Genomic DNA, 9,552 nt, shown 5'->3' with positions numbered 1-9,552 from the left:
CCAACCTCACAGTCCAGCGAGAGATGTTCCCATCCTTTGCTTGTGTCCTGACAGACTGCAATTTGTCACGTACACCGAAGTCAATCCGTCCTACACACAGTTTCTGGTACGTTCTGGTGAACAGAGGATTTAGGCTATGCACGAATCCCGGTCTGGATAAAGAGTAATGCCACGTAGCTCCGTATTATTTCCTGGAAGCTGACAAAAGGGGTCGATGCTAAGAACTGTCAGCGTGTGCATATAAACAGTCGTCGGGTTTGGTGGGGTTTTTTTTTAATCCTTTTGCGGTTTTCTTTTTTTAATAGAAAGAGCGTTATTCATGAGGTCCTCTACTGACGATCACAAGTGAGTCGGAGAAGCAAGGAGTTTGATGGTGAAGGAAATCGTCCTTGTTTGGGTCCCCCGCCCTTGCGTGCTACCTGACCTTCTGCAGCTCCTGTCTCAGCCAGGAGGGCAGGGGCTGCCCCAGCCTGTGCAGCAGCTTGGACAACTCCACGTTGTGGTCTCTGTAGTAGCTCGACAGAAACGCTCGAGACTGAGAAGGGGGGGGAAAAAAAAAAAAAACCAACAGCCAAAGAAGGAAACCCACTCGATTTCAGGCAGGTGCTCCCGCCCGGGAGCTATGCACTGCTCCTGCAGAGGGGCTATTAAGAGGGGGCAATTCATTTCCCGTCATTCAAAGTTCATTAAAAGTTTCTGATTTTTAAAAATATCAAGCCAGTGAAAACAACAAAAAAAAAGAAATCGGTGTGTTTATTTTAGGAGCCAAACACAGGGTCAATATTAAAAACTGTTAACTTAAATCTCTGGAAAGCCCTTACCTCTTGGTCCATTGGTGGGTATTTTCGACCTTTGCTTTTTCCCAGGCACTTTGTTTTCCCTCCTTCCAATAGCTGGCACCAAAAGCCTTTCTGAGGGTCAAACCTATAGGGGATTATATCGTTTGAAAGACCTCGCTAGAGAAGAATCTCCCAGCTACTAAGACATCAGCGTTAGCCAACAATTATTGCTGCATGCATCTCTCTAGATGACTGAAATACTGAGGACAGAGTGGGAGACAGCTTTCCTCTCTTGTGAAAGCTCTGAGAATTGATTTTTTCCACAAATTTGCCTTGGGCGTGACTCAAGGCAAGAAGTTTTTCACATTGTGCTTTACCTACACTAGCTAATTTTTGTTCTACTTGTCCAGCCTATCGGGTGCAAGTTTTAAGCATTGATCTATAGGATGCCAGTCGCAGTCCTGAGCCTCAGTCTCAAGGATCTTACACAGCCCCACTCCAGACTGTGACTCATATTTTATTGTCTGGGTTTGGTCAGAGATTTTATTCGTGTCAAACTTCTCCGTGTATCCCTGTGGGATGCTAATGTTTTGATCAATTGACACTCGAACAAAGAACGTTTTGTTGAAAAAATGACTAATCAGCTCTTTTCCTGGAATTAGATGCGCTGTATTCTCAAGGACATTATCGGCCGTGCTGGAGGAAAGCTCTCCGTACGGCCAGTTGGAGCCGATGCTGTTGTAGGTCAGGACTGTCAAGGTGAGAGGGGTTAAAAAGGGCAAGCAGATCTCTCTGCTGACTTCAACAGGCATAGACTCAATCCCTAAGTCTATACAGAAACGTGTGTGATTGTTGCATGACTACGAAACGACGAGAAATACCATATTGAAATGTTTTATGTTGATTTTTGAGTGAAATAAGCAGCGTTCAGGTCTACTGAAAGAACCGCTGGTTGGTTGTTGATAATTTAACTGCACCTGAGAAGTTGGTTGTTCCGTATCATTAGATCTAAATATCATTTTCATTCCAAAGATGGCATTATAGCATAAACACTGTCTTAGCAGTCTTATCTGAAATACACAATTTGCTTTTGATGTCTAAAATTCAAAGATATAGGAATTTTAGATTAAGGCTTTAAAACACGTACTCACTAAGGAGCAAACAACACGCAGCATTAAGTTTTGAATTTATTGCTATGGGACTTGCAGCACGCATAAAACATTGAAAAGGGTTGCATTTCTGCTATTCAGCAGATGTTTGAAAAGGATGAAGTATAGTTGGCTGGAACACAGAGTTAATTAGTTACAGACTACCTTTTTGCCCTGGGTCTATCAATACGACACGGGTGCACTTGCAATTTGCTGCTGGACATAAGTGAACTAATTTCTGGAGAAGGGTGAACCTTCTTCCCGTTTTCTTTCTTGCCTGGCCTATTATTGCAGGCCTGACCCTTGTTTCCTTAATTGTGTCAGTAGCTGTATCAATTAAAAATAAATAAATCATTGATTAAATGGATATATCGATGATAGATTCACTTCTACTTTGGCCTTTTCCGTCTGCTCGTTGCATGGTGAAGTACTTTAGCTGGCTTACAATAATTTCCCAAGAGAAGCAGCAATATAGTGTGCTGGGTAAAAGGAAAACTGCAAAACTATGCCCCAAACAATACTTCTGCCTCAGAAGGAGCATATTGAACGTTATTAAGAGAATGTGCAAATTTGGGTAGGGGAAAAGAGGGTAAGACAGCTCGGGCGGAATTCAACCCATTGCGTTCAGGTATTACGAAACTCTCAGGACTCCTGAAAACGTAATTGGGCACAATGGAAGTATTTATTTAAAACTAGCGATAGCCTTAAGGCTAAAGTTACGAGTCAGCTTTTTAAAGCAGTCAGCAGAAACCTTTCCTCCAGGCCCGGGTATCTTTTCTTCCCTTGCAGAGTAAGCCGGTGGGAGACGCAGGGTTGAACCTGGACACCCGTACGTCCACCCCACCCTCGGGAAGTCAATGCCCGACGCTAGAGGCGGGGAGGGTGCCTGCGAGGGCAGGGCTAAGCGATGCCACCATGAGGATCTTTCTTTTCTTCTCTGACAAAATGTAGCAGCACTCCAAAAGAAAACGTTTACTTCAGAACGCTCCCCTACTCCTATCTTTTCTTTCCCCTCCTGTTGTTCACGCGAGGGAAAACGAGGGAAATCTCCCCTGTGAGGCTGGATGTGGAGCTGCCTCTGTGGGTAGAGCGTGACGTGCTGAGCCGGGCTAGAAGAAGTGGCATTTGGGCTGCCGCTTGCCAAAGCCAAGCTCTGTCCTGCCTCCCTCCTTGGCTGCCTGCTGAGAAAAACAAAGGAAGAAGGGAACCGCTGGCCCACGCTACCCCGGACCGTGAGTCATCCGAGTACGTCGGGCGTGAAATATATCTTCCTCGCAGTCAGTGGAGCTTTGGGAGGGCCATGCTGTGCTTAAAAGGAAAGGTCTTTTGTAACTTTAGTCCCATCGTGTCCTAGGTTTCTGTTCATTAAGTTCAGATACTTAAAAAAATTAAGCCCTCGGTCACTCCCTCTGAAAACGAGTGGGTGGGGGAGAGGTGGGAAACATCTCTTCAGTGCCGTAGCGGGAACCTCATGAAGACCGCTGACTGCTTTCCCTCTCTTAGCACTTTGTGCGGGGATCCCAATGTCTTTCTATTGATGGCACTATGTGTAAAAGCCTTGCAACATTAGTTGATATTCCCCCTTTGTTTTCGCTACTTAATAAAAAGTGCAGGTCATAGAATCATCGAATAGTTTGGGTTGGAAGGGCCCTTTAAAGGTCATCTTGTCCAACTCCCCTGCCATGGGCAGGGACATCTTCAACTAGATCAGGTTGCTCAGAGCCCCGTCCAACCTGACCTTGAATGTTTCCAGGGATGGGGCATCTACCACCTCTCTGGGCAACCTGTGCCAGTGTCTTACACGGGCATCGTAAAAAATGTCTTCCTTATACCTCGGCTGAATCTAGGTCCTCTTTAGCAGCGTGTGTAGGAAACGATGACCATCTCAGCTGTGGCTCTTACGAACCCGGTGTGATCTGCACTTCCCTGCAGGTGCCCGAGCCCTGCCTCTGTCTCCCCTCTGCTCTCTTTCCATGGCTCTGGTCAGTACCTTCCTTCTGCCTGGGTTGATTTTGCTCTCCTATAAGACGTTCACGTAATTACTCAGGGTGATGAACTTGTTGCTCACTAGTGTTTGCGGGACTGGGTCCTTAGGCTGCTTTGTGACAACTTTAAAAATGTGTGGTATACAGTTATTAGGCAGTAATGACTAGGAACGATCCTATGCAATCTTTTTTACTTTGACAGTCCTACCATAAAGCAACTACACTGTTTAATGCATTTTTCTCTTCCATCTTAAATCCCTACAGAAGTGTGTGCTTCCACAGCACATTTGCATTCTTGATGCCTCTAAACAGTGATTGCATAATTTTATAGATCTGTTTACAATCCATTTTTCCTGTCCAAACAAATACAAGAGGCCAAATTTTTTCCTGGTGTGTAACTCCACTGACTTTAATTTAGTTACAGAAAGGAAGAAATATGTATGTGGGTGTGTATTTTTAAAAACCTAACAGAAGGCACTGCAGCTGTGCGGCAGCAGTTGTTCAAACATCAGTAGTTCATCTGTGTATTCAAACTCCTCCTCTGTTTCATCCGCTTCAGAAACCAATGACTTAAAAAATTACATTCTGAAATCCAAGATTTTTCTTCTAGAAAAAGATTTTGGCAGAGCAACATTCTTAAGACCCAAAGAACAACAAGCCCTCAACTCTGGCTTTATACCTATTATATAAATAACCATAACCCTCCCAGCAGAGAAAACATTAAACCGTAATCATAAGCAGAGAGGAGGCAGTGTGGGGTAGGTGGAAAGTCCGTGGTCTCATTTTCCCCACAGTTTTCCTGGTGCCAGCCTGCAGGGAAGGTGAGGTTCAGGCTTTTCTGCTTCCCACCCCACGTGCAGGCTCGTGCTTTCTGCTTGCACACTGGCTTGGAAAAACCTCCGCCGCAGTGCCAGGCTTCTCAGCCCACGGATGTCCCAGGGCTCTCCCAGCCCAGCTTCTGGCTGTAATGAGATGATGCTCCTCATACGGAGAGGCTCAGTGCAAAAGCTTCTTACAATTTTCTGCCGGACTAAGAAGGGAGAGAGACATTCAGCCCACTCCCGCCCCTGCAGAGACTCTGCCTTCCTGCGGGGAACTGAGAAATGTCAACGAGAGAGTGTCACGCAGGCCATTAATCCCCTTTCACGGGGAAAGCCTCACCCGCCGGGTAGCCAGGATGAGAAACGTGATCCGGGCTCGTCACAGCTGCCTTTGCTAGATCCAAACCAAAGGCTGTGGGAAGTCAATCAAAGGGCTTTCCCTAGGTTCAGGGGACCTTGATTTGGGCTCCTGCAGAGCACCTGCAGTTTTTGCACCGACACCCTGGGCCATGAAGGGTCAGGCTGCCCAGTCTGAGGGTTCTGTGCTCCATAGGCAAATACGAGCTTCTCCCCGTGCTGCTTGTGAGCCGGCAATTCCAGGTTAGGGATCTACTATTAGTAGCTTATAATGTTATCAAACCTTTAAGTGTACAGACTAAATTCTTCTGTGCCATGTGTCTGGCTACCACCAAGTAAAAGGTCGGCAGAACTGGCTCAACCATATATGAAAATGGGATTAGGGAATGATATATTTGGTCCACGTTAAAAGCAAACGATGAAAGAAACCATGTGACCAGATGAATCTTACCATACTGAATGCTTCTAACCCAATCTCTGTCATTAGACTCCTATATGAATGTCATAAAAATGCTTAAGCCAAACTTTTCACACCTGACACTAAGTGGTCTTCAGCTGTCATAAGGTTCAACAGTCTGATGTGCAAATGTGTGCGGAGCTCTTACGTGCACAATTCGCATCAACTGAACGTACATTTTAAACAGTGCAGAGATGAAGGCGAAACTAGGTACCCTGAGAAAACAAGTCCTGGGCATCTCCGATTGAACACTCAAACTCAGCAGACATTTTTTCATGAATCTGGGCCTTTGTTCTGCGTCTAATACAAAATACTGAGCAGTCAATTGTTCTGTATGTTGTGCAAAGTAGAGTTTGCATGTGGAAATGTATGCAATCATGCAATTAAATTCTGTAATGTATTGTATGTATGCAAGTTAAGGGAAAACCGGATGGGTGTTAAACATTACTTTAAGAAAACCCCAAGTTTTGCAAAATTATCATTGTTGTAATGTGGTTTTAGTTTGTTTGTTTGTTTGTAATTAATGATCCAGTGATCTTGGTAGGAGGGGATGTACGCCGTGATCCCGTAAGACAGATAATAAAGGAACAAACTCACGTTAGAGCTTCAGAGTAATTATAATGAGGAGAGACTCCAAGAAACTTCTGCACTTCATCCATCACAGTAGCTGGGTCACTTCTTAGCTGCTGTCCATCAATAATAAGCAACTGTAGGGGTAAATATGCTAGCTATTTAGAAACAGGACTAAGGTTAGCGAAAGAATAACATTATTTCCCTTCTGTGACAACATGGATTCAAATTAGCATGTGACTTTGCACAGTGCTAATAATGGTCATGTGGATGAACTTCTTTTTCGATTTACTTTTTACTTTATGAGGTTGAATTTGTATGGGTGGGCACCTTGTAACTCTGTGTGTGCAAGAGTTAAATCTCACAAGCCAAGTCTCAGAGAAATCTGAGAAAAAGAGATTAGGAAGGAATGTGAAAATATTGTTGAGATTTACAATGTGTCCATAGAAAATCTGGCATGGAATAAGAAAAATAACAAAAAGCTCATCTATATCTTAGAAATAAATGTTCAGAAACTATACAATTACATGTTCAAAGGTGATATTGTGGCAATTTAGCTGAAACCTACCGCCAGCCTATCAACCATATAGGCTTGCAAAATTGTTAGCAAAGGGTTTTTTTTTTGTTTGTTTTTAATTAAAGATTGATGTGATGTAAAGGTACATTGACCTCCACGAGCAAATGTTAAGACAATGTATCAAAAGTCTACCGGAGTACCAAGCAGTATTGCTAATAACTATTCTGGGCAGACGTGTTTTATATTTATTGTGAAGGCTTATTATGAATTATTAAGTTTTTGAGTGCACAGGCCGAGTGAATGCACATTACCGAGTGCCCATTAGTAAGCACCGTGGGTGCACTCTCTGTGTGCACCTTATTAAGAATGAGTGCATTTTGTTGTGTATCTTGTAAAATTAATCACTATAGCTACGAAACATGAGTGGTTACTGGTTTTACAAGAAATATGTCAATGTGCCCCTGAATGTTTAATGAGAGGGCTGCACTCGCTCTTCGCTACGGCAGGAGAAGGAGAGAAATCTTCACGAGAGGGGGGCAGCGGCCCTGGGTGAGGGCAGAGAAGGAGCACAGGTAACAGGGCACGGGATGCTCGGCGCTCTTTGCGCGCTCCGAATTTGCCAGGACAGCTCCTTCTCCTTCGGAGGAATAAGGTGGGACGTGGTGGCCGATGAGGAGACGTGCCCCCTTTGCTCCTAGGGCGATACTGCCTGGGGACGGCCCTTGCTGCAAGCTCAGCTGCTTTAGGCAGTATTCCTTCCCCATTTATGAAAGAGTAGGAAGGCCAGAGATGAAAGAAGAAAGTAAATGACTCACTGAGACTTTCTCCTTTCTCCTGGAAATGAGATTGACCTGCTTCTCCTCTTTGTAGTACAGCTGAGACTGTTTAAAAAGTAAAGTGAGGATTGCAAAAAGACAGAGCTTCTATTTCTTTTTGGTTTTCCAGGTCCCTGACTAAATAGGCAACACTCAGTTCTACCTCCTTTCAGCAAAATTCTGTCCCACATAGAGCAATCTCTGGAGATACTTGTTCATTACGCTTGCTCATTAAATACTCTTTTACAACTTCTTACAGTAGCTAGACATATGAACTGAGCTATGGTTCACGTCCACAGGTAAAGAGTGCCCATGCATATATTTTGTAGTACTGAAATGTTTGCTTTAGGTTTATATCTGTAAACAAATTTTTTTAGTAATGAGAATGTTCTTTAGGTCTATGTGTTTATGTAATTTTTTCCTGGGAAGGATTATAAAAGACAATTCAGTAAAACATCTGAAGGAAGATGGGGCGAAAGAAGGAATTTCTGCTCTAACGCTGAGACAGGCTAATTCCATATCAGGATCCAACAAATGTGAAATTTTCTATGAAAGGGAGTGAGTGGGAAGCGGAATGAAATTTCTTTTTAGAAAAAGCCCTGGCATTTTCTAAATGAATTTGTCAAACCTTCCCACAATGTCTCATGCTGCAGCTGCTTGTTTCTTGGGACCCAGAAGCCTTGGCAACCTTGGCTGATCTGGAAGGAAGCCCCGAAGTCCCCCATCAAGCCCATGTGGCCACAGCTCATAGCATTTTCCTGTTGCATCTTTTCCATCAGAAGACAGAAAAATCAACACATTTCTGCTGAATATCCTGATCTTGTCAAATCTGCATTTCCTAACAGCCAAGAGTTCCAGTGGGAAATAGCCCATCACCTCTAATGATGAGGCCACGCTCATTTTGGGACTTTCCAAAATGTCGATGAGCTCGGTAAAACAACAGGTTGGAAATTACCTGTGAAGCAGGGTAATGAGTTAACCATCTTTCGATATGGACAGCATACCATCCGGGTGTCAGGCATCTCTTCTGGAGAGTCCTTATCTCCGAGGGCGCCCAATGGCTGGACGTAATGACTTCATAAAAATTGAATTTCAGAGCAGCGGGGTCCTCATGGGATCGCTGATGCTAACGGGAGATATTTAGACACGTATCACAAGGATGCTGAAGATTAAGCCGTAAGCCTCCCGAGAGGTTTCAGGAGGGCTGTGCCGGCACGGCCAGCCCGGCTGCAGCCCACAGCAGCCCCCCGGCTCCCCACCGGTGCCACTTCTGCCGGGTGGGAGCGAGGAGGGCGAGGAAGCAGGATGGGGCCACCATTCAGTCAAGGGCCCTCCTGGGACAGGGGGAAGGGGAGCTGAGGAGGCAAATTCTGCCAAAGTAGGCACAATTTTTTTTTACCGCTTTGCATCTCGCGTCGGCAGTCGTAAAGGTGCAAGTGGGATATTAAAAAGGGTGCAAATTGCAGCCCTAGGCCATGTTTTATTCCTTGCAGAACTCATAGTAACAGTATCAGGATTGGTGTATTTTACGCTTATTGCAACATTATTAATTTGTGTCTGGTTTAACACTGCTTTTAGTATTTCCTTTATCTGTATGACTACACCATATTTTACAGGCATGCTTAAACGTCTCTTTAAAAGTAGTTTTTTTACATCCTGCAGAATTTGTTACGGAAAGGTGTGGGCTCAGGAAAAGACAGGAAAGAGTTTCCTTGGAAAAACAACAGGCTTTCTTTTGTTTCCAAGGAGAGAAAAGAACCCCCAACTCTCTAGACACAGCTCTTTTTAACTCCTTGGCAACTTTCGAAGCCACTGCACACATTTGTACGCCACTGCATATTGCTCAGCTTACACGCTGGAGGATGGGACGAGGTACCGGATTCTCAGCGTCAAAAGCTCTGATTTTCTAGCTAGCCCATGCTCATTTTCCCCCGTGTATCTCCCTGGGCGAGGAACACTGCTTTTCCTTTACGCAGTGTCAGCTGTAATTGAGATTAAACTGTTTGTTTACAGCTGGTGGCAGCTCTGTGCTGAGAAGTTTCATCATTTATGACACTGGCGTCGCAGGTGCCAACTGCAAAAGCTGGCATTCAGCATCCTGCC

At 44.6% G+C, this 9,552-nt stretch overlaps 1 protein-coding gene across 1 annotated transcript in view; it reads right to left on the bottom strand.

Annotated features, from left to right (window-relative positions):
- Positions 1 to 303: 303 nt before the first annotated feature.
- The window catches only part of LOC104079644 (bifunctional heparan sulfate N-deacetylase/N-sulfotransferase 4-like), a 15,246-nt gene continuing 5,997 nt past the window's right edge, over positions 304 to 9,552 (bottom strand). Inside the window, exons 6-9 of the mRNA XM_009581738.1 lie at positions 8,405 to 8,575; positions 6,145 to 6,254; positions 822 to 924; positions 304 to 535 (exon numbers count right to left, since the gene is read on the bottom strand). Coding sequence (XP_009580033.1) covers positions 416 to 535; positions 822 to 924; positions 6,145 to 6,254; positions 8,405 to 8,575 — 504 coding nt within the window. The 3' untranslated portion in view covers positions 304 to 415. The remainder of the gene's footprint in view (positions 536 to 821; positions 925 to 6,144; positions 6,255 to 8,404; positions 8,576 to 9,552) is intronic.

The sequence above is a fragment of the Fulmarus glacialis genome, unplaced genomic scaffold (genome assembly GCF_000690835.1).
Source record: "Fulmarus glacialis isolate BGI_N327 unplaced genomic scaffold, ASM69083v1 scaffold3310, whole genome shotgun sequence".
In the NCBI taxonomy this organism is placed as follows: Eukaryota; Metazoa; Chordata; class Aves; order Procellariiformes; family Procellariidae; genus Fulmarus; species Fulmarus glacialis.
This window is presented reverse-complemented; position numbering and strand designations above follow the sequence as displayed.